This window comes from Sceloporus undulatus, chromosome 1 (genome assembly GCF_019175285.1).
Source record: "Sceloporus undulatus isolate JIND9_A2432 ecotype Alabama chromosome 1, SceUnd_v1.1, whole genome shotgun sequence".
Lineage (NCBI taxonomy): Eukaryota > Metazoa > Chordata > Lepidosauria > Squamata > Phrynosomatidae > Sceloporus > Sceloporus undulatus.
In genome coordinates this window covers 226,944,731-226,971,044 of record NC_056522.1, presented here as the reverse complement: position 1 = coordinate 226,971,044, position 26,314 = coordinate 226,944,731, and the positions used below count along the sequence as shown (strand labels likewise).

Here is a 26,314-nt window from a genome sequence, read left to right as displayed (position 1 = left end):
AAGTCTAGGGCTTCTAGTCATGTATCATCTAAGTAAATCCCAGATTAATAAAGAAAAACAGAATATATCATAGTGAAAGGATCCTCCCTTCATCCTTGCTGTAGTTGTATATTCTGTGTAACTAATCAACATGTTTGGGAACATAAAAGGTTTGAGTGACTTTGCAACTTTACATACTACCATGAGAGGTAAAATGTGGCAAGTAAAGATGCCTAATGGAATTAATTATTCTATAAATCAGTTTAACAATCACTGTTTCTCTTCCACAGTTCCTACAAATTAAAGATGGCATGAAACAACTGTACAAATGTACATACATTTCACAGTTGCTTCTAAAGGGCTCAGTGTTTCAGATGTTAAAGAATTTGTTTCTTTGCCTGTTTTCTATCAACGGGTCCACAAACCTTAAGAGTAGCAGAAGCTGGGTAGCTGGAGCAGGTAGCCTAGCTCACCAGTGCAGTCTCTTTTGACAATTGGAAAAGACTGAGATGATAAATCCCAGAATGCCATTTATTTATTTATTTATGCATGCATGCATGCATGCATGCCAATTTCCCATGTCAAAGTGGTCCTTCAAAGATACACAATATACAAGAGCTGGCTGTCTTAGGCACATGCATTTGTTCTAGGGAAGTTGTACCTTTAGTTTAGAAGAGCCTCAGTGAAGAGGATAGCTTTTATAACTGAAATTAAAAGTTTATGAAACCAGATTTGTTAAAAGTCTCCAATGGGCATGTCTGAGCACACAGTATATACCCCAGTCAAAACTGATTTAATCTACATGCTTTGGTGGCATCATGCTGTTTGCTTGCATGGAAAATATATTTCTCAAACTTGTTCATGCCTAATGTACCTGTCTACAAGGAGTTGTTTAATCAATAATTCAAAGAAATCAGAACTAGATATTTGATACACCTATATGGAAAAATGTATTGTTACAACATTTTTATTCTCTTGTTATTCCTCTATTTTATAAGCAATACTACACTAGCAAAATAAATAAATAAATAAATAAGAATAAATTTAAAACTTCTCCATAGTCTACTGTGAGTTATGGAGAACACAGCGGGTGATGCATTGACAGATTGTTTCAGGACTGTTTTGGAAATTCTCTGAATCCAGTTTAAGACCAAACCAAGATATTTTGGGAAAATCACATGGTAACTCCAGGCCAACAGTTCACATTTTGATCTACAGCATTTTGTGTAACAGAGATGTATATTATTTGTATTCTGTGTGAAAGGTAGTAATATGATCTGGAGCCAAAGATTTCTTTGAACTGCAAGCTTCAGTGCTGCTATAAGTAAGAAGGACACATGCAGAAATATCTTTGGTCAAAACTGAAGTCAATAACACAATATAGGTCATTTTCTCTATACCTAATGCTAAAACATAATGCGACGAAATATCTCTTGGCCAGAGTTATAGAACTTTAAAGAATTGTTGTTGATCCTTTATATATGCATATAGAAGCTAAAACTCTTTTCAGTGAACTTAGTGGATTTTGCTTGTGATGCCAATTACAGCAAAATGCAAGGCAGATCTTTTATTAAGTCCATATAGACCTGTACTGTTAAATTCTGATTTGCAGGAGGTTAGAGACTCATTATATCTTTTCCCAAACTATGTGGTCTGAGAATTTTAACTATGTGTAAACCAGTATGAGCATAGGCCAGTAATGAGACTTTGTGTGAAAAGTACCAACTGTCTTTTGGGCCTATTCATTTCCCCAAATCTGAAATTAATTCTACCACTCTACCCATTGTTGCTGGAATACTTTGTTCGGTTCTGATGCCACCATTCAATAAGGGTATAGAGACTGAACATTCAGAAAAAGCATTGGCCTGTTACAGACTGCCAAAATAAAGCTGCTTTGGGTCTCTTTGGAGGTATGCTATTTAAATGATGCATGGGTCCTAAGAGTCCGGAGGTCGCGCCAAAGCCACACTCCATTCCTAAGCACTGGAGTGCAGCTTTGGTGCAGCTTCCGGATTCTTAGGATGCATGCATCATTTAAACAGCATACCTCCAAAGAGACCCAAAGCAGCTTTAATTTGGCAGTCTGTAACAGGCCATTATCAAACATCCGGAATCTGATTATGGTTGTGTGTTGTTGGTTTTTTAAAAAAAACAAAAGGTGTCATAAGTGCCAGCAACAAACCTAAAAAACCAATGTGGGTAAATATAATTTACATGGTGTGTACTAGCATGAGTGATCTTCCTTGGCATTTATCTCTGCACAAAATGGATCCTAGATATCTTAGTCCTGAAGCTGAAAGAGATAATCCAAGCTCTTTATATATTTACATAAAATACGGTACATCAGTATTGTCTTGAAAGCAGGATAGAGTGCATCCCATAAAGAATGCATTATTTATACAGGGATGGGGGATGGAAAAAGAAGCTTACAGTGATGTCTTTGCCTCATTGTCAAAATCAAAATTTTGCTGACAGCTTGCAGTAGATAGTCATGACATAAATCAAGGGGGAAACTGCCAAAGGACTTATCACATGCCACTTCCTTCTGCAGTTTTGGGTGGCAAGGATTCCATATATCCAACAGTAAAATAAGACAGGAAAACACAATAGACTTGTTTTCTGAAAACACAGTCATCACAATATTTGTCCATCCAAACATGTCACCTCCCTTTTTATCATTTCAGTAGATAAATATGCACTCAGCTACCTCAGTCAGCTTTGTAAGTGGAAATAGATTTTTCTACCTTGCACATTCGCCTAATGTGTGTAGAAGTGAATGGTAAAGCACATATTCTGCCTTTCCCCATTTGCTTATATCTTGTACAAATGCCAGTGCATAAATTTTCACTGTGCCTTTTCCCACCCTCCCCATAAATAAGTAATAATTATGACTGAGCAGCAATATTTATTGACTTGGTAGAGGCATTGTTACTGGGAGATATTTTTTAAAGGGATTTCTCCTAATGCTACTGCCCCTGGACCTTTTAATGGTAATAATGTAATGGAAGAGTGTAAATGGAAGCCAATAGTATGCTGCTTGGCCCAGTCCTATATATGGTTGTGTGTCAAGACATTTTCAAGTTATGGCAACTCTCAGGTGAACCTATCACAAGGTTTTCTTGGCAAGATTTAATAAATAAAATAAATAAAACTTTTATATATATCCTGCTTTTCTGTGACAGGACAATCAAAGCGGCTACAACATGTTAAAATCCACATTTACAAATTTATGTCCCAAATTCCCCCCCCTTAAAACAGGATTAAACAAATTACAGTTAAAACATCTATTAAAAACACAATCAATCAATACAATTTATTGAGTAGCCCAAGGGCCGTTTCAAAATACTAGTAACATAATAAAAAGTAGTATCACACAGCTATATATAAAATGTAAATACAGTGCACTAGGTGCAATAAACCTCCATACAATATAAATACATATGCATAACCTAAGCGTGCACCAGAACCAGAACATGCACTACTTGTCTACAGCTTATGTATATCTAAAAGATATACAATATGTGCTAAAGGATATACTAGTAAACAGATAAAATAAAATAGTTAACAATTAAACAATAGTATGTAAGATAGTTACCATAGGGAATAAAACAGAATTAAAATTGGAATTGAAATGGGAGGCAAAAGTAACATAAAATATCCGTCGACATACATCAAATCTGTTCATCCCCCTTACAATTAACACCAATCATTCCAACATATCTAGATCTCAACAGCGATGCTTTATGAAGGAACCGAGCTGTAGCAATAGAGATTTTTGAATCTTGTCCACTCATAAAGTATGATGTTCTGATGTGGGTCTCCCAGTATATTGTTCGTTTAATATAGGGATGAAGATATTGATCCCTTTCTGCTTGGTACAAATTACAACTAAACAAAATGTGTGCTAGATCCTCAATTTCATGATCCCCACAAATACAAATTCGTTCGTTATAAGGGATACCCTGGAATCTTCCATGTCTTACCATGGTATCAAGTTGGTCGAATCTTGCTCGGGTAAATGCCTCTCTGAGATGTTTAGGGATCTGTATTTTTAGATAAGATGGCATTTGAAAGGACCGTTTGTATTGGCTCAACCATTTTAAATTGCCTACCCTACTGAGTGTGGCTATGTCTTCTTGAGCCGCAATGTCCAAAATTCTCTGTCTTGCACCCTTTCTTGCTTGATCATTCATAGTACAAGCTACAGGGAGGCCACAGCTCTTTATAAAGTTTAACAGTTGCCAGGACCATGTAGATTGCAATTGAGAGTGCAACTGTTCTAATAAGCATAGTCTAGGAAGCCTGTTTGGCTCCATTTCATTAATTTTACACCAGTAATTGAGCACTCTGCTTTTAGCTTGAGAGCAGATAGAATAAATTTCTAATTCCGCTCTCACAGCAGCTGCTGAGGTCCTTTTATCTACTCCTAGGATACTTCTCAGATGTTGAGACTGGGCTAGTTCTGCTACTGTGGTGGAATTTAGACCCCATACTTCTGCTGCATATAAAAGCATAGGTGTAACCTTAGCTTTGTATACATTAATTATTGGGGCTAGGGAGCCTGGGTACTTGTTGACTTTTAGTTTAAGAATGAGATTCATACGTGCCTTTGTTCTAAGTGAGCTTTTATGGTGATGGCATGACCAGGATCCATTCTCATTGAATGTTACACCAAGATAGGAAAAGGACTTTACTTGTTCAATTGGTTCACCCTCTAATTGCCATCTGTGTCTCTGCTGTCTTTTACCAAAAACCATTATGTTTGACTTAGATTTATTAATGGTCAGAGAATTATTCTGGCAATAACAGCTAAGTTTTCTTAACAGCCTTCGTATACCAACTTGTGAATATGATAACATTATCATATCATCAGCATAGAGCAAGATGTTACAGGAAGTATGTAAAACACAAGGCATATGGAGTGCTGAGTCCTTCAAATGTCCTGGTAGATCGTTTATATACAAATTAAATAGCAAGGGGGCTAATAAGCACCCTTGTCGTACCCCTCTATATGTGTCAATTCTATTGGATAAGGCTCCATTTAACCCAAGTCTCACTTTCAGACAAGTACCAGTGTACAGGGCTTTAATTAGTAACAGCAGTCTCCGTTCTATTTTAAGGTCAATCAGTTTACTCCAGAGGATTTCTCTATTCACAGTATCAAAGGCAGCTGACAGATCGATAAAGGCAGCGTATAGATGTTTTCCTTTGCTAAGGTATTTGGCAATCATATGATTTAAAATAAAACAATTATCTATGGTGGATCGATTTTGTCTAAATCCCGCTTGCTCTTCGGATAGGATGCCCTTTTCGTTAACCCAACTTTCAAGTTTATTCAAAAGGAGCCTAGAATAGATTTTGGCTACGATGTCTATTAAGCTGATAGGCCTGTAATTACAGGAGTCTTTATTGTTCCCCTTTTTATAAATGGGGACCACTATTGCCAATTTCCAGCCAATTGGAACCTGGCAGGTATTATTTATATGTGTGAAGAGACCTGTCAGAATAGGCACCCACCATTCACTAAATTGTTTAAATAATTCTGCCGGTAAAAAGTCCTCCCCTGGGGCTTTATTGTTTTTCAGCCCATTAATAATAGACAAAGTCTCTTCTTCCGAGACTGGTGGCCAAGGAGGCAGGAATTCGATAGCTAGGGAATCAGCGCTTAAATGCTGGGTTTCAATGGAGCTATTTAAAGCAAATAACCCTTGGAAATAATTTTCCCATTCCTTAGCAGGTATAGGGATATCATATGGGAATCTCCTTTCCTTTAGAATTCCTGAGACAGAATGCCAAAATATAGCTGAGTTGTGACTTTTAGCGGCTAACTCTAAACCTGTCCACATTGATGAGGCATAATTTTGTTTCTTTGATTTTATTAGTTTTTTGTATTCCTTTCTGAGGGACAGCATCTTAGCTTGTACCTCACAAGAGGAACTCCGCTGTGCAGACCTCAGTGCTAACATCAGTTTCTTTTTCATTACTCTGCATTCTATGTCAAACCAGGGAGAAAAACCTTTCTGGTGACTTTTACCCACAAGGTTGGTTGTCAGATGACACTTCAGTGTTTGACATATGTTAGTAAATGCATTGGTAACAGATGGCCATTCTGCTGAAGATGACTGAATTATATTAGCCCAGTTATCTATCTCTTCTAGTTTAAGGCTCCCTGCTATTGCAGTGGTATCAACCTTAGCCCATCTAAGTCTGCCATTCTGCCTCACCTCTTGATTATTTACGATCCAGTGAGGACAGAGCGGTGGGCTGATACATGATGTGGAGGGCAGTCATTCTGTGGCCGGGCACTTTTATTCAGGAAAGGCCTGCCAGAAGAGATCTGTCTTGACAGCTTTTTAAAAGCTGTCTAAGCTGGCAATTTGATGGATCTCGCCTGGCAGACCATTCCATAGTTTGGGAGCAATTGCAGAGAAGGCACCCTGGGAGGTAGCAGTTAGTCTAGTTTTTAAAGGCTGCAATAGATTCCTCCCAGAAGACTTGAGGGTGCGGGGCGGATTATATGGGAGCAGGTGACCCTTCAAATAGGTTGGACCCAAGCCATGTAGGGCTTTAAAGGTTATAACCAACACCTTGTACTGTGCCCAGAAACTAATAGGCAGCCAGTGAAGAGATTTTAGGATGGATGTTATTCGGTCACTCCTAGTTTTTCCGGCGACAAGCCTGGCTGCCAAATTTTACACTAGTAGAAGTTTCCGGACCAGGCACAAGGGTAGCCCCATGTAGAGCGCATTACAGAAATCAAGTCGTGAAGTTACCAGTGAATGTACAACAGTTTCTAGGTCCTTTGTTCAGAAAGGGGTTGCCTTTACCTTCCTCTGAGGCTGAGACAGTGTAACTTTCCCAAGAACACCCAGTGGGTCTCTGTGGATGCAAGAGAAGTCAAATCTTAGTATTACAGAGTCATACTCACTCACAGCACTACACCAGCCTGGCTCCCATACTGAAATTTAGTTTAAAAAATATAATCCCCTAATTCAAGATAAAAGTAGGAGTGGGTCTTCTGATGTGAGTACATATGAAACTGCTTGAGTTTCATGTAATTTGCAGGGGGAGTGTATTCCATTTATTTTCTACATTGATCCTGCCATGTTCTGCTTAGAATATTGGAGCTGACAGAGCTATGAGGACAGTGATAATTAAGTTCATCTCAGAATATTAACTGTCCTCCCACAGCACTCAATTTTAGAAAATAAAAACAATTTATTGAAGTTGTACAATATGTTGGCATATTTCTGTGATAATTCAATTTCTGAGCATTTTCATGGAGGTTAAATAATGGGCTTGGAGGAACAGATTGTTATAAAAGGCTGGGATTCTGAGAGTGTCTGATCTGTGAAGCAAAAAGTAGGTTGAGTGGGTTATGGTAGGATATTACCCCTTCAAGGGTGAGGCAGCAGGTCTACAGTATCTATAGAAAGAAAAGGTAAGAATATCTCTATGACCTATTCTAATGCTTGATTAGAATTAAGGAATCATGGTATTTTTCCAAGATCCAAAGACTTCCTTTCTTCAGTCTCAGAGAAACTGTCCTTCAGAATAACAAAGGCTTGTGAAGAGAACCAATTTGGAAGTGTGAATAATATTTACACCTCTGTTATTGCTCATTTTTTAAAAAGCTGATGAAAAACAGGGAAAGCTTCAGCAACATAGATTAGATTGAAACTGCTGCTGTGATTTAAGGTTTTTTTTAAAAAAAAGCCTTTAAAGCTTTAATTAAGAAGTTATCTTTGTCCTCACTTACCTCTGGTAAGTGCATTAGTGGTAGAGTTCAAAGTAGCATCACAAACATAGTCTAAAAAGCTTTGCAGCTATTTAATCTGTTTTCCTACAGCTTTAAAATGAAATTGCCTCCAACAAATGTAAACTCATTATTATGTCTTATTTGTATAATAAGTGTTTTATGTAAATTTTAATACATGTGCTCAAGCTGTCCACTTTTACACATTGTGGCACAAGTTATCAATGGCTGATAGATGCAAAATTTGCTCTTTCCATAAATGGAACACTATCCCTTATGACCTGTAATAGAACACAGCAGTATATAGAAGTAAAGGTGATGGAAAACGCTAATCACTTCTCTTGATTTATGGATATGGTATCTTACTATTTTCCCCATTGACTGGAAAACACTTTCAACAGATATCTTCCTCTGTACAAAGGATATTGGGCTGCCTACATTTCATCATGGCAACATGATAAAAGTAGAAAGATACACTTAACTTTAATACACTCACTTCCAAAATAGGGAATGGACTAATCCTTTGTATTATCCATCAAAAAGACGGTATAAAATATATATTAATTAAATTTCTAGAGGCTTTAAAAACACTATAAGGTAATTCATCTTGACATTATTTTCCCCCCCTTCTTTCCTCCTTAGCTGTTGTTGCTGTTTAGTATTTACAATTACAGTCCCTTCGAGAAAAAGACTGATCTTACTTGCTTGTATGTGCATCAGCATTTCAGTTCCTTATGCTCCTAGTTTGACATTATAATGGTAAACCTCAAGAGTACCCTTTAACAAGCAACTGACAATCAAAGATGTGGTGTGTCCTGAAAGAATCTTAAATGAACATTTTACTCCTGGTTATATAGTCCATATTATTACTGTTAGTTCTCCATCTTATTTTGCATTGCAGAGAACTGCTAGAATTCGAGGTATCCTGTGATTTAGGGAACTTGTTTCTGTGCATGCAGTTTTCTGTTTTACCCCAGGGATTGTGTCATTCCCATGTGATGTGTAACATCTAGCACACCTAGCATACTTAGTGTACTGAAGAAAAGTTTAGAAGCAATGCTGATTTTAGTAATAGAGATTATCTGATGCTACAAGTAGGATCCTTGTGTGTGTGTTTTTCTGAATTCTTTCTTTGGTAATGAGGAAGGATATAATTTGTTCTTGCTCATATAACTGGTATAGTTTCTATCTTAGTCCATCACAATCTATGCAATGGTGAATTTTAGGATACCTATATTTCCTAAATAGGAAGCACAGAAGTAACTACATTATTAAACAATGTGTTCATTAAACTGTTGTTGTGTATCTTCAAGACATTTCTGATTTACAGAGTTTTCTTGGCAAGATTTGTACAGATGGGGGTGTAAATAAGGATGTAAATTTTTACTGGTCTCATTCTCATTCTGCTTTTCTGTTTTTCAAAAGAGATACTATTTTTGTGTTTGAAATTTTTGTAAATTGCACAAACTACATAACTGATTATGCAAATTGGTCTTTAGGTTGTCAGGCAGACATTAATAACTATTTGTTATTGAAAGGAAAAAAAGTGAAGCAGACATGGCCATATGGTTGAAAATAATGCAAAATTATGGAAATGTTGACTGCCCTCTTGCACTGAAATGAATTTGCCAGTGGAGGATCTGTGGCTGGAAAAGCTGATCTCACCTCAATGTGTGTGGTGTGTGTGACATTACCAAGTTCAGTGCAAGGTTACTGCAGACCAGGAAACTGCAGTGTGAAGCAGAATTTTTTTTTGTCAGTGTAGACAAGCCCTAAGTTCAGGCAGAGTTGAATCACCTGTAATACAGACATTGTATCTCATTTTCCTCATTTTCATGTTAACAATTGAAATGTTCCATGATTTAAAAAAAATATTCAAAAATACATTAATAAATGTACAGCCATACCACCTTGAACCCATTAATAAATTGGAAAAAAGAAGATTATTGGGCTGGAAAATATTCTCAAAATGTTTATTCTCCAAATTTATAATACCACACATACATACACACACATAGAGGTACTGAAGGACTATATCAGGAATATAAGCTGATGGTACTCAGGTTTTGGGTTCATCGGGTATGAATGACTGTTATTTGCAATGTAGAATATTTTGTCTGATAGGAAGGAATTACTGTACTTTTTTTAATGGTCTTTTTGGATTTTCCCCTTCAGCCAATCCAGCTTTAGTGGATGAGAATGACAACTGCATCTACTTTGCGGGTAATTCTCTTGGTCTTCAGCCAAAGAAAATCAAAACTTACTTGGATGAAGAACTTGACAAGTGGGCTAAAACGTGAGTAGTTAGTAGTGATATAAATAACTGAATATGTTTCTTTCAGGACAAGAAAGCAATTGCTTTATGTTGAAGACAAGTCTCCATTCTGTTAAAATGTGGGATTTGATACCATCAGTATTCTGAGGATAGTCATCTTTGCCTTGTCATTGGAGTCACTTGGGCCTGTCAAGATGCTGAATAAATGCCTGGTTTCTGTAATGGGCTGGATGAGGGCCAGTAAAATGAAACTAATTCCTGACAAGGTGGTGGCTTTTTGCATTGGTGGTTCCAGGCCAGGAAGTAAATAAGCAATCTATGCTGGTAGAAGTTGCTCTTTCTGAAAGAGCAGGTATATACAGATTGAGTCCCCCTTATCCAAAATGTTTGGGACCAGCAGTGGATTTCGGAATATTTGCATATATATAATGAGACGTCTTGGAGATAGGACCCAAGCCTAAACATAGGAATTCTTTTATGCTTTGTATACACCTTCTATACATAGCCTGAAGATAAATTTATTACATAATATTTTTAAAAAATAATTTTGTGCATGAAACAAAGGTCCGGTACAGACTTCCACTTTGTGATGTCCTGGTGATGTGCTAGGGTTACCCAGGGATGGAGCGACCGCATGCCCCGCAACCCTAGCACGTGGCCAGGGCATCACCGCTGCGCAGCGCTGTACAGACGGCACACATAGCAATGATGTTGCAGCTGCGCCACGTCCAATGCCCTCACAGTTGCACCGCTCCTTTTTTTCTGCGCAGGGGTACCGCACAATTTGGTTGCTGCGGTACAGTTGCACAGCAATGCAAGGCGGCTCCCGGCCGCCTTTTCTTGGTGCTGTGTACCGCACCAAAGTTTGTGTACACTGAACCATCATAAAGCAAGTGTCACTATTTCAGCCAGACTTATGGACAATTTTGGATTTTGATATTTCAGAGTTTGAAGTACAGATAAGGGGGATACTTTTTTCTATTTGTTAATGTGTTCAAGGTGGTATGGCTGTACATTTCTTAATGTATTTTTGAATAATGTGTACTGCCTCCAAAGAAGTGGGTTTATATCTATGAAAGTTCAAGCAAAAATAATAACTTCAGCTGCATCACCACTGTAGAAATAATACAGTTTGACACAGCTTTAAGTGTTGTAGTGCCATCCTATGCAAACTCGGGATTTGTAGTTTGAAAGGTTTTTAACCTTCTCTGCCAAAGAATGCTGGTGCCTCATAAAACTATAAATTTCAGAATTCTGTAAGATGAAGCCGTGGTGGTTAAAGTGATGTCCTACTTAATTATTTCTACAATGTAGCTGCACCTTTTTCTTGCTGTCTTTCCTGCAAACGTGCTTGTAATATCATGGTTAAACTACTTCAATGTGCTCTATGTGGGGCTGCTTTAAGGAAGATAAGAGAGACTGCAGTACAATAGTTCAATATGCACCAGTTATATTGTTGATAGGAGCACTTTACATGACACAACTTTAAATGAATGGTACTGACTGCCAATATGCCTCTGGTTCAAATTCAAGATGCTAGTGATAACATTTAGACATCTAAAAAGATTGAGATCTCTTCCTATATATACTGCTGAGTAGTATATTCTATTGGTAGGGGCCTTCCTTCTTATCCCTCCAGTGGGAGCAATATACAGTGGGCCCTCAGTATGTGCAGGGGATCTGTTCAGGACCAAAATACTCAATTTTGGATACCAAAATCTGTGGATGCTCAAGTCCCATTGTCCTTAATGGTGGCACAGAGACTGGAATTGAGATCCTCCCTCCCTCCCTCCTTCCCTCCCACCCTCCTTCCCTCCAGATCATCTACCCCAGCTTGGCTTTGAGGGCAGAGTCTGCCACCCAGTCAGCCAAGGCTGAGGCTGAGGCCAAGGCTTGAATATTGGAGCCCGTGTCCCTAGGCCCAGCACCCAGGATAGAGCCTTTGGACTCTGGAGGCAGCCAGGATCAGGACCAGGGCTTAATCTCAGAGCCCAGAGGCTCCATCCTAGGTGCTGGAACTGGGGACAGAGGCTCTGATACTCAAGCATCGGCTCCAGCCATATCCCCAGCTGATTGGGCAGCAGACTCTGCTCCCAAAGCCAAGCCGGGGGAGAAGGAAGGAAGGAAGGAAGGAAGGGGAAGCAGGGAAGGAAGTAGGGAGGGAAGGAGGAGGGGGTGGCAAGGAACTTTTGTCCCCAATGGTGGTGCGGCTGTATGTGTGCCACTATTGGGAACAATGAAGGCTTGCCATCCACAGATGTTCAGATCCACTGATGGCAAGTCTGTGGATAAGGAGGACCCACCGTATTACAGTAGAAAGGTAAACAGAGGCAGCTCTGGTTAGTATGTGCATGGGAGACTGCCAAGGAATACCTGGTACTGTAGCCTACATTGCAGAGGAAAAAAACTGGCAAAACCACCTCTGAGTATTTATTGCCTAAGGAAACCCTGTAGAATTTATGGGAACACCAATTGCTAACAGGCAGCTTATACACAGGAAAACATATACACAGGAAAACAAGAAATGGTTGCAGAAATCTTTACTTGGCTTCTGTTTGCTCAAACAGGGCAAAGGTCACATTTGGCTGAAAGTTAATCATGAACTGTCTTTGTTGAATCTGAATTTTTCAGAGTTATAAGATATATATCTATATAATAATAATAGTAATAAAATTTAAAAATATTTATATTTTCCCGCCTCTTCCAGGTGGATTGAGGCAGGATTACAACCCAGTATAATTATACAATAAAATACAGCAGTGAAATATATAACATTTAACAATTAAAACAATACAATCAAATCAAACTGATGGTGGGATAGAGTATTCTAATCCTGAGCAGAGGAATGAAACAGTGGCCTGTTACAGACTGCCAAAATAAAGCTGCTTCGGGTCTCTATGGAGGTATGCTATTTAAATGATGCATGGGTCCTAAGAGTCCGGAGGTTGCACCAAAGCCACACTCCATTCCCAAGCACTGGAGTGCAGCTTTGGTGCAGCTTCTGGATTCTTAGGATGCATGCATCATTTAAACAGCATACCTCCAAAGAGACCCGAAGCAGCTTTATTTTGGCAGTCTGTAACGGGCCAGTATTTCTTATAGAAGATTGGGTGGGTAGGCTCGCAGGAAGAGATCCGTCTTAACTGCCTTCTTAAAACCCTCCATGGAGGTAATAAGACGGATCTCTTCCAGGAGGCTGTTCCACAATTTAGGAGCCACTGCTGTAAAAGCTCTTTGAGAAGTTGAAACTAGTCTAGTTGAATGTAATTCCAGCAGATTTTCCCCACATATCCTGAGAGTGTGGGGTGGATTATGTAGGGAGAGGCATTCCCGTAAGTAACTCGGGCCCAAGCCATGTAGGGCTTTGGCCTGAGTTACTTACAGGAATGCCTCTCCCTACCTGGCTGTAATGTGTGTGTGTGTGTGTGTGTGTGTGTGTGTGTGTGTGTGTGTTACTCCTGTAATGTGTGTGTGTGTGTGTGTGTGTGTGTGTGTGTGTGTTACTCTGTATGTGTGTTTCACCTTCAAAATATTTAATTCTGAGATCTGATTCAGGATTGCTTTTCAGTTTGGGTATTCTAGTCTCATGTTTCATCCGTATTTTCCTTAAACCAAGGGTAGTAATCATACGGCCTGGTGGTACAGTGGTTAAATATCAGTACTGGAGCCAGTTCGATCACAGGGCTCCAAGGTTGACTCAGCCTTCCATCCTTTTGTAGATTGATAAAATGAATACCCAGTTTGTTGGGGGCAACTGGTTTATAGATTGTAAACTGCTTAGAAAGTGCTGAGTTCACTGATAAGTGGTATACCGGCGGTGGGTGGGTCCAGAGTAACCCTTGGGATCCTCTCCACAAAGGTGTAACATTTTCACCTGAAAAAAAAGTCATTTGTGGGAAACATACATATCATGTTTAAAGGATAAAAGAACCCTTTGCTTCAGGGGCTCCCCACCCAAGAAAATGCCCCAAGAGGAAACCAGAACTGAGGCATCATCACTTTTAGTTATCTAAAATGGCAGCTTCAACTATTCCTGAGGCCACCTGGAGTTCTGTAGGAGCTGAAATTTGAGTAATGTGGGCCTGAAGGCTCCAACGTTTGCCTACCTTTACCTTATGCCCCCAGTTGCATACAATGGACCCTTCGTATACACTGTGGTTAGTTACAGGACTCCCCCCCTTGGATACCAAAATCTATGGATGTTCAATTTCCTTTAAATACAATGTCATAGTAATGTGTAGATAGATATTAGATAGATAGATAGATAGATAGATAGATAGATAGATAGATAGATAACCATAGATAGTTGAATCAATGGATAAAGAATCAGTGGATATGGAGGACTGTACGTTAATATGCAGTGCAAATAACCAGATGACTGGTTTCACCATAGGCCGTTTCACACAGCACATTTGTAGTGTTGTGATTCCACTTTAACTGCCATGGTTCAATCTTATGTAATCCTCAGATTGGCAATATAAGGTGGGGCATTCAGAATTCTTAACCAGAGAGCTCCTCTTGTGATCCATTAAACTACAAGTCCTAAGACTACATTGGCTGAAGCCATGGGAAGTAAAGTGGAATCAAAGAACCATTACTGTATTGTGTGGGAAAGTGAACAAAGAATATTGTTTCAGAGTTTCAAGGTTTGGAGATGCATGCAAAATTCCATATTTTCAAATACAAAATGTCATATTTCAAATTTAAACCTAAAGCTTCAAAATTTTGAAATGGTAAAACTTAACACCAATATTGGTGTGCTTGGAATAATTTTTCCTCTCTTGGTCCTTTTTTACTGCTATGGCTAGCCATTATACACCATTTGCTTGCCCTGTAAGCATTTCTGGGCACTTGTTAAATTATGCATGTTATTTGCTCCTATTTCCCATATTAACAGTCCTCCCATTGCTTACATACTTACGATAAGATGTAAAGACAGCTGAGGTCCAGGAAATAGCTCTACAGCTAAGAAAATAGACTATTTATAAGTTGAATGATCACTATTTCTACTCATAATTAAAGTTTCTCTGTTTGTTCCCATCCATCTACTCCTCTGTCCTGTAACATTTAAAACTGAATTCCTGAAGCAATGGCCTCAGTAGCAACATTTAAATCAATATCAAAACCCTGAGAAAGATGGAAATTGAGACTCAAGAATCTAAATCTAAGGCCTTGTTTGAACTGATGAGGATACTCTAGGAATTGCCTCATGTATTCTGGTCCAACAGTTTCCCTGTTCTTTCCCCATTACCTTTGCTTTTGTTTCTGCACTATGACTGCTGTCTGCATGGGCATCCACTTAGTCAGCCAGCATGTCCACTGCTGTCACAGGTCACTAAACTCTGAAGTCAAAAAGAAGCACCCAGTGATGTTCACATGCTGGGCACCTCATTCTGACTTCAGAATGAACAACCCACAGCAATGGTGGATGCTCTGGGTGGCCCAGTGGGATGTCCATACAGACAGCCACCATGGCAAAGAAACAGAGGGCTCCAGATTTTCTTGGAAGATCCAGAACAACAGTTGGGTTTTTAAAATGGCTTTTTGCCCTACTATTTCTCAATTCTGTTGCAGGATGTGCTGGATATTATCCAGGACTACCCACGTCAAAACCGTGGTTTGGTCTGTGTGTTGTCTGAACCAAAACAGTGGAAAAGTGACTTTTGGCCCATGCAGACAAGGCCTAAGACAGTTGCCAACAATTTATGCAATTGCACAGTGGTTCAAATTGTATTTATTTATTTGTTACATTTAAATCTTTTTTCTTCCTTCAATGAACTCAAGTTGGAGGAACTTCCTGACAATAAGAGCAGTTAGACAGTGGGACACATTCTCTTGGAGTGTGGTGGAGTCTCCCTCCTTGGAGGTCTTTAAACAGAGGCTGAATGGCCATTTGTTGGGTATGCTTTGATTGAGAGTTCCTGCATAGCAGGGGTTGGACTGGATGGCCCTTGTGGTCTCCAACTCTAGGATTCTATGATTCCATGTGCCTCATGATTTTCACCACTCCAGAAAGGCAAATGAAGGAGTTAAGGTGGGACATTTGAACTCTGGTTAGCACTTGTCTCTCTGTTGCTAATTTAGCCCAGCTCTGCAGTTTTACCAGCCATTTCAAAAATTGCAATACTGTCCATTTTTCTAAGATTATCGTATTAGATCAAAGAAATGGCTGACTTCCTTCAAAAAGGTTAAAGTTAAATAGCTCTCTTCTCAATTTAAATGAGGCTTGGAGGAGTAATATTTCATCTCACACAGCTTGCTTTTTTCATTGCTTCATTTCCCCACAAATGTGTTTATGCTGCAGTGCAGGTTGGTATCTCAGATGTCAGTAGAGTGTTGAATCTACTTTGGATTTTAGTCTGAATTTTAGTCTGAATCTGCAAACAGATTCAGGTCTTTGAACTTGGAGTGGATATACTGTCCCACTGACTTCGTCCACCAGCTTCCAATGTCTTGGGTCTAATCTGAACTGCAGAAATAGTGCAGTTTTACATTACTTTAACTTCCATGGCTCAATGCTATGGAATCTTGAGATTTGCAGTTTTGTGAGATACTTAGCCTTCTCTGTCAGAGAGCTCTGGTGCTGCAACAAAATATAAATACCAGGGTTATACTGGATGTAGTTAAAGTGGTGTCAAAGTGCATTATTTCTGCAGAGTAGACCAGGTCCTGGTGGTAAATGAAGGAATTTTAGAGGGAAGACAGATTTCCATAGCCATTATATGAACAAGGCTCACTGTATTCTAAGGTGTTTGTTTTCAGCAAAAACAATGTGTGTTGAAACCACTGACCCACCGCTTGGTATAACCCTATGAATGTTTGCTGCTATTGTCTCCCAGCACAATCTGCTAAGTTGTAATAGCCTGAAATGTGTATATAAAAGTAAGTAGGGGTGTTGTAAATTACTGACTTAATTTCAATCAAACTGTCATTGGAGTTTAATACATTTGAACAGCTCTCAGTGTTCTTGTAAACTTCTCAGAGCTTGGCTTTCAGGATTTATTGTGAACAACATTAACAGACTTCTCTCATAAGTCACTTTCTCCTAGGTGCAGCACTCCCAGTCTGCAATATGGGGATAGTGAACTGAATTTTGCAATCAAGATAGATAGATAGATAGATTCTCACCACTCCAGTAGATAGATAGATAGACAGTATGACATAAAAGCTTGGAAAGAAAGGGAGAGGGCATTATTGAATGGATATTTTGGTGTCTAGTTCCAGCTACACTAACATCTTGGATTTCTACATTTACAGTGGGCCCTTTGTAAATGCAGGGGATCCGTTCTAGACATCCCCATGGATTGCAAAAAAGTGGGACCTCAAGTCCCGTTCATTTCAATGGCCATGTGTTCCTGTGCGCACAAGAGTTTCCCGCTTCCCTACTGACAAGCTTGTTGCTCTCCAGGCCTTGATTTCTAAGCCCATAAGGCCACTTTGAGACAGATCCAATTCCTCTTGAACACCTTAACTTTGCTTGCCATGTGGTTTCACCTGCCAGGGCTTTCTGCACTAGGCTGTCTAGGGTTACAGTTGACTTGCAATTGTCTCATCACCATGTCCATTTCTCAAAAGGGATCAAAGAGGACCTTTGCATCTGGGAAGGATTTCTCAGGGATTTCAATGGTTCCTCCATTTGGCAGTGGCTGTGAAAGCTGGGTGATCGGCTGCAGGTCCATTCCAATGTGGCAGGAAGCCTTGGTTTTGGGCTATATTTTCAGGGTCACTGGTGTGCTCAACGTTAGTCTCCCAGCTAGGCTCAAGGCAATGTTTTATGTGATCGTACATTCCTCGAGCTGTTCCCTATTGTTGCTACAGTTCACATTTGGCATGATGCTTTTGCCAACAAAAAAGTGTGTTTCTGGTGTGACAATCAAGCGGTTGTAAATGTTGTTAACAGCCAGTCTTCTACATCCAAGAGAGTTATCTCTTTAGTGTGTTGCTTTGTTCTTTGCTGCCTGTGTACAAAGTTTCTTTCTCAGCACTTTTGTGCCTGGCCTCCAAAATAATATTACAGATGCTCTCTCTCGTTTTCAGGAAGCCAGGAGCCTTCGCAGGCTATGTTCGCCCACACATGGACTCTTGTTATGGGCATTGATTGTGTTGGGGAAGGGTTTGCAGAAGGCATTCCTGCTTGGAATGGCCTTCTTTGGTGGCAGCACAGGTCCTGGATCTGGTGGGCGTGGTTTCCAGGGCTCTGTAGCACTGAATCAGGGGTCCATTGGACCCAGGAGCACCAAGGGCAGGTGGTGTGGCCATTGCGGGGCCCACATCGAGTGAACATCTCCCAGTGACTAGGGACTTATTGGAATATGTGACTGACCGGTTGTATGTATGTGAGAGGGCATTTCCGTTATCCCTACGTCATCCTCTCCGAGAGCCTTTAGGACTGAAGGGTATATAAATATCGTAAATAAATAAAAAATAAATAAATCCTGATGTTTGGTTGTGACCAAGCAACCTTACATCAATGAACTGGGGTGTCGATTGATGTTTCCAGATCCAGACCTTATGCTTTGGGCCAACCCTACCCTTTGTTAATAAAGTTGTGGCCTTTTCCTCCAATTCTGTGTTGTCTTATTGGGCGGCTTCATTCCCACAGCAACTGTATTACACACGTTATGTTACATAACATGCAACAATATGTTACATGCATGTTATGCATGTGTAACTAAATAATGCATCATAGCCTGATCCCACACCTCCACCCCACCTTAACAGGCCTGCTCAGCTACTGATGGTATTATACGGAACATGATATTTCTGTTTCTAATCCCCTTCCACCCCTTTCCTCAAGGAACTGGGACTGAAATCTTGCTTCTGATTGTCAAAGCATTGCTCATTGTTGAGAAGGCTTAGGAACATCCTTCTCACACCCCCACTTGGCAGCTGAACAGGCCTCCTTTGCACAATCTGGCTTCTGGCTATTAAGCAAGGTTGGGGGGCATTTATGTAGTCTTACAGTAAGACTATATGGTCTAGAGGGATGTGATGGCTTAGTGGTTAAGATGCCAATTAGGACAACTATAAGGTCAGAATATTGGGAGTTCGAGGCCCAAGTGCCGCATGATGGGGTGAACCCCTGTCATTAGTCCCACCTGCCAATCCAGCAGTTTGAAAGCATGCAAATGCAAATAAATAAATAGGTACCACTTTGGCGGGAAGTTAAACTGTGTTCAGTGCAGTCATGCCAGCCACATGACCACTGGAGTCACCTGTGCATAACATTGGCTCTTTGGCTTAGTAACGGAGATGAGCACTGCCCGCTACTGTTGGTTACAACCAGACATTCGTGTCAAGGGAAAACCTTTACCTTATATATATAGGCCCTGTATAGACAGGCCATTAAGCACATACTGAGTATGTGCTAGGGTTGCCCAGGAGCATCCTTTTTAGATGTAGGACAGGTCATGGAATGTAGGACAGGTCATGGAAAAGGAGGATGTCTGGTCACCCCATTGTTGGTGAGGTTTTTTTAAAGCTATGTCAATGACAACACTAAAATAACAGAATGGAATTAGAATGGATGACAACGATAACAACAACATCGATGATGATGATGATGAATTCCAACATCCATGTATCAGACTGAACCAAATAGATGAGATTAGATCGTGCAAACTTTTAATTCACTTCAAAATGACCACTTGCCAAATTTAGGCCAAAGAAACTTATTGAGAAAAATATCAGAAGCACACAGATAGTGCTCTGTTATTTCTAAGAACCTAAAGAAAAGTAAATGTCAAAATAAGGCCAGACTAAAATAGAATAGTCACAAAAGAGCAGTTTATATTTAGAAGAGTCAGCACACAAAATGCAGTACAAATGCAAGATGTGGAAGGTTAAAGGCTTATGAGAAATGTGTCAGGAACCTTTTGCTTCTAGTTGAATAATGTGTCAGTCAGAAGTGGATGAAGACAGTTACCATTTATGGCTCCTTACTGGCTTATATCTGGGATTCGTGAGCAAGGTTTCATGGCATTAAGACAAAGAAAAACCATGTTATATTGCCTGTAAGCAACAGAAGGAAATGATTGCTATGCAGGTCTTTTAAAATATCTTTTAGAAATGCAGTGACCATAGCACTTTACTGATCTATTTGATATAACAGTTATCTTCATTTCTTTTATTTAATAATAGATGGGGCTACTGTCAGAATAACAAAAAAACTATATTTTGATTAAAAGAGGCAACAATATTTGTTTAATGTATAACCCACTTCATCATCAACTGTAGGCTGAAACTATATTTAAACTATTACCTCACATTTACCCTCCCCCCCCATTCAGTTTTTAAAATGGTATTTTCATCTGATATAGAAGCAATGATGAAAAATCTGGGATAAACCTTATTGAAAAATCTGTTAAATTATGGTACTATTTATTTATTTGATTTATATCTTGCTTTTCTCTCAAAACCTATTTTTCTTTGTTCCACTTACTCCAAGTCCATCCATCCTTTTTCCTTTCTGAAACTGGTTAATGAACCTCACAAACTGGATGCATTTGAAAATGGGAGTAAATAGTAAACAAGAACTGGATTTGATGGATGTTGCATAAAAGTGGAAGAGGAAAGAATACACACACACACACACACACACACAGTATATTAATGGTTGAAAAACAGGTTTCTCGAACCTTGACTAGCAGAATCCTATATAGACATCTTTGCAGTTTGAGATTTTATAGGGAAAATGTACATGGTTTTATTTATACAGAAAATAGAATTTTCTGCCATTTTCAGGTTTTTTTTCCTGTGCAGAAATGTTATTCTATGAACAGAAATGTTATTCTGTGTAAGGAGCTTACTTTCTGCAAAAAATCCTCTTTTCTATGCAAAAACAACGAATCATGAACATCTCCCCCCTCCCACAGTTTAAGTACCAATTTGTGAAGAGTCTTTGATAACTGCATACTTTCTATAATGTTATCATCGTGATTTGATTAAATATCACTTCATGAGATGGAAATACTTCTATTTATGTAGTTGGTAATTGCCTATGCCCTACTATCTTTTCTTTAAAAAGGCATGTTCCTTTAAACCCTCCACTTTTTCTTTCATTGCCCCGTCCCACTGCTTCAAATTCACTCTATGCAAGTTTACTTAAAAGAAATTAAAATGTAGAATCTTCTTTTCTCAGAATTGTGAAAAAAGGAGAGGTTATCTGTTTGTGAATCTAATGAAGGATAGAAAAATGTAATACAGTGGGCCCTCCACATTTACTGGAGTCAGGAATGCAGGAGCCCTGTGAAAGTGGGAAAACTACAAAACAAAACACTTTTTTTTCACCTAAGAAGCACCTCTATATGAATCTCTAGGTCCATCAGAGCAACTCTAGTGCCAACATCCATTGGGAGTTGATCTCAGAATTGTGCTAAGATTGCCAAAAGATGTGTTCTCTTTAGGAATCTCTAGATCCTCCAAAGTGATCTGGTGGGAGTTGGACAAAGTGTCATGCTGGAGGACCAGGAGATTCCTAGAGAGAACATATTAATAAAATCTGCAAATAATCAAATCCCCAATAGTCAAAGACACAAATGTGGATAGCTGTACTTGTTTGGGAGTCACAGTCTAAAGTGTACTAGGATGAAGATATGTAATATATATCTTCCATTGCATTACCAATAGTATAGAATGAAGATAATATATCTATGAACAAAACTATGCAATGTAAGTCTTTTATGGCATTCCTAGCTAAGTTTTGCCACTGAACTGACAGAGACCCCTGTCAGCTGTTTCTCTCCTTTCTGCTTCTTCCTTGACATAATTGCAGTTGCCACATTTTCCTCCAAACTGGAGAAAGCTTACACAATAGCCTGAAGCCTATTGCCTGAGGCAGAAATGACACAGATTTTCCCCCCGCATGTCCCTAATTAGCTTGCCCCACCTGGAAGATGAAAAGGTTGTAAGAGTAGCAAATGAGAGAGTGGGTGGATGGCCTGACATTGGCAATGGACCTTTACACTTGTTTGACAACCTTTTTTTGAAGAAGTGAAGGGCATGGAGCAATGGCCACATTATGCACCTTATCTTTATACTATATCTTCTGATAATAGAAGCTATTTGTCAGGAAATTATTCTGTACAAGACTCCTCCAAAGAGAATAAGAAAAAGCATCATGGTCAGTTGGTCTCCCAAGTATTTTAAATAGTGGCATCTCATTGGACATTCTGTTTGTTCTGAAGATTTAGACTATAAATAATTTGCAACATATTTTACTCCAAATATGTTGCAGAATAAGATTACCATATTTCAAGTACAGTGAATGCTTTTGGTCTTAAATCATCATTCTTCAACATCAGATTTGATCCATCTGGTTCCCTGAGAAGGTTCTTTGCCTGCTTAATAAAGCAAGATAAAGTCTTAAAAGTGCCTTAAACACTATTTAAGTCATTTCCAATTTATAGTGGCCCTAAGGCAACCCTATCATGGGCTTTTATTGGTGTCTTACGCCATAGAAAGAGAATGACTAACATACATACCTCTCCCCCCAAAAAAAATTGACAAAAAGTGATGGCATTAAAGTGCAGACTTTAAAGGAGCTATTCCCAAAAGAGATTCAGCACCCTGAATACTGCATTTAAAGTTCAGTGGGATTCAGTGCCTACTGACACATAAGCTGGTTGCATCCTCTAGAAAAAGGTATGGCAGCAACAACTTAGTCTGTTAACTTGGAGAAAGTGTGGGACAAAAAGACAACTCTGTTAGAGAAAGATGCTCTTTGATGTGCAAAGAAAGAAAGAAAGAAAGAAAGCTGGAAGTGCTTATATTGGTAGAAGTGGGAACATTGTCTTCCCCCAGCCTTTAGTGACCTGGAGAATCAGGAAATCTTTCAGAATAGATTTTGTGGTGATGGAGGTGTTGATCTGCACAGAGGGGAATAGGAGAAATAGGTAAAGTGCGGCTGATGTTGTCTGGTGCTCAAGTTTTTTTTTATCAGGATGGGGCTTTTTTTACAGGAAGAATGGAAGAAATTCTACATGTAATATTGAAGGAAAGGCAAAGTAGGTATGATAAGAACAGCATGCATATGGGGGGGGCTAATTTTAAAAATGTATTTACATGCTTGTATTAAAATTAAAAGTAATAAATACAATTTATAGAAAATCTGAAATACTCCAGAATCTAAAACTTTTTTCATGAGTAGCTGAGTTAGTGACACCTTTGCCTATTTCCCCCAAAATGAAGAAGAGAAAGTTGAAAAGAACAGTAGAATATTCCTTTTGAATGAAGGGATTTCTTTCTGTAAATTTATTAGTTGCTTGGCATGTTCAGTGAATATCTCTTAATCAATGGAATTTATTTCCAATGCTTAAATGACTGTTTGGGACAAGGCACTCAGGGAGTATCTAAATGGTCCAAATAAAGTGGCCTCACCTAGTTTACACAGAGATCTGTCCAAACAATGTATGGGACAATTGGGGCCAAAGCCCTTTTCATCACTTCAGAGCTTTAATCCAAAGAAAAACATGGGGATTTATCATGAGTTTGAGTGGAAAATCCAGATATTCATACATGTGCATGTGGACCATGTTCTATAGTGATGCTAGTGTTGGGACTAAGAGGAGAGGTTCAGAAATACATACATTCACACACAGGTGTTGAGGGGGGAAAATCTGGAATGGCCACTGTCATTGTTCTAAGCAGTTTTTATTGTACCGGATGAATTTGAAAGGAACAACTATGTGGACAGTTCCCCCAAACTCATCTCAGTGTATATAAACAAGCCTGGGGTCACTGTGGTTTGTGATAACCTGAAGGTAAGCTGAATTCTCCTGTCAGTGTAGATAACGTCATTAGTTTACCTAAGCACCTCTTCTTTTTAGGAATATGAAATATTAAATTCTTGTAAGCAGTCTTTTAAATGACAAACCAAATTTCATTAGATATAGGGATATGCTCTGAATGTTTCAGTAACCGCATGCTTTTAGTCTTGTGGTTTCTCCAAAATTTCCCTATATTCCAAAGCATACTGTGGACAAGTGGTGGTGGTGGTGTGTGTATATATTCATAGCCTGACTGAAGAGGTTAATTTTTAAGATACTATTAAAGGAACTGGTCTTCTTATTAAATTTCTTTGCTATGTGGCCCATACAGGTCAATTTATTGATGTATTAGCATTTTATTACTGAGTTTTTCCTGTGTCATGATAAGATCACAACATTCACAACATGTATGGCAGTTTGTTCAGAATGTTATCAACATCATTTCTCTTCTTTGTTTCTTCACAGCTTCTAGCCTTTAATGGTTTCCCAACTGGTCCAGCTGTTTTGTTGTTGCTCTTATTCTTGTTTTTATTCCTGACATTACTTCTACACTTATCCATTTTGGCCATATGTAGTTTGGCATTTCAGATGTCAAGTGTATTTCACAGTGATCGAAAACTAAGATATAACAATAGTTTCTAACTTCTGATCATCCTAGTAACTGCTTAATCATATGCAGAAGCACTTTTTGGTCTAAAGATGAACACAATTGAATGATACAGGTTATGAAATTAGATGATCTGAGGGTTTTTTAAATATATTTTTAGCATTATATCCTAACACTGAACTTTGTGGCACACAGAGAGTAAATCCCATTGAACAAAGTGGTATTTATTTCTGAGTAAATATACCCAAATTCCAATTTAATCTTCCTATGTTTTAAAGCAGGAGTGGAAATCATGTTGTCCTCCAGATATTCTTGGAGTAGGACTTATTCCTCATTGCTGGCTGTGCTGGTTATTGCGACTTCCTATACAACAACATTTGGAGGGCCTAGGACAGTGATGGCGAACCTTTTAGAGACTGAATGCTCAAACTCAAAGGTGTTCCTGAACCGTGTGTTACCCGGTGCTGGGAAGTGAGATATCTGGAAGGCAGGACCTCTGCCTTCTAGGGATGGTACTTTCATCTTCTGGGGGCAGGATTTCCCCAGAGACAGTTGAAGGCCCTGGAGGATGGGGGGAAGAGAAGGAATAGGTGTGCCCTTCTGGACCTTCAGCTGCCTCTCCAGAGAAAGCTGAAGACTCAGGATGGCCGGGAAGAGGAGGAATAGATGCTTGCCTGTTCCTCCTCCTCCTCCGCAACCTTCTGGGCCTTCAGCTGCCTCTCTGGGGAAGGTCGAAGGCCCAGGGTAGCCAGGAAGAAGAAGAACAGGTGCATGCCTATTCCTCCTTTTCCTGACCCTCCGTGTGCCCTCAAAAATGGCTTTGTTTGCCATCATTGGCACGCATGCCATAGGTTCACCACCACAGGCCCAGGATTACAAGATGAATAAGTCATAGTGCTCCTATTCCCTTAATGCTTGTGTAGAAAAGAAGATTTCAGCAAGTGTTGCTTGCATGACAAGCAATTCCCACTGAAATTCCCACTTCTGTGCAATAGTAGTATACTACTACTATGGCTGTTACTACTACTACCACTACTATTACTACTACTGCTAAATTTTATTTCCTTCCTGCCTCTCCTCAAAGCTCGAGGTAGGGTACAGCATGTTAAAATACAAAGCACAATTAAAAACACATAAACCCACAGTTAACATGCAACACTATATAATCATTAAAACTGCACTCATAATATCCTGAGTATGAAGAAATAACTAACATTTTTAGCTGCATTAACAATTTCACCTGTTTTGATCTTTTCCCACCTGTTCATACCCTGACTGGCCCAGCCAGATCAGGGAAAATGAAGAAATAAGTGTATCTGCTGGAAGTCAGTCACTTTCCGTTTGTTTTTGCTCACTCCTAGTTCTAGTCTTATTTGCTCATTGAATATTGCAGGTTTTTTTTAACCTTTTAGCATATGCTAAGTCTTTGACTTGATTTTGTGCATTTATAATACAGACCACACTGGACAATGATTGATAGGTTGTTTCTTTGCTGCAATCTGTTATAATACCACTGGTTCATTTACCTCCACAGTCACTGTTCTGTTGTTGTTAAACATATTGCCAAAGATACATTTTCCTCTGTTCTCTCTTTTAGAGGTGTCCATGGTCATTTCAATGGAAAACGTCCTTGGGCTTTAGGAGATGAGTGCATCGTGGAACTAATGGCTGATATTGTGGGTAAGGAAATAAAATTTCTGAAACATCTCTTTTTCCTCTCAAAATGTTTTTCCTGTGCTTTTTGAAACCTAAAATGTAACTTCAGATCATAGAACTTTTAATCCAAAATATTCCTACTATTTTTTCTTCTACTCTGATTGCTTCTCAGTAAGCATGAGATGGAATGTATTTTAAAACTCTGAAGTAAGAAGATTTAATACTGACAGTAATATATGACTAAATATATATCTCAAAACTAATTGCAGCATTGA

General features: G+C 39.1%; 1 protein-coding gene across 6 annotated transcripts in view; it reads left to right on the top strand.

Annotated features, from left to right (window-relative positions):
- KYNU (kynureninase) overlaps nt 1-26,314 on the top strand; it is a 145,002-nt gene that overhangs the window by 19,541 nt on the left and 99,147 nt on the right. For all 6 annotated transcript variants that reach the window (XR_006102404.1, XM_042454120.1, XM_042454141.1 and 3 more), the window contains exons 3-4: nt 9,911-10,031; nt 25,981-26,063. Coding sequence is in view for 5 of the 6 variants with exons in the window: in XM_042454120.1 (XP_042310054.1) it covers nt 9,911-10,031; nt 25,981-26,063 (204 nt within the window). In the remaining variant the exon portion in view is untranslated. The remainder of the gene's footprint in view (nt 1-9,910; nt 10,032-25,980; nt 26,064-26,314) is intronic.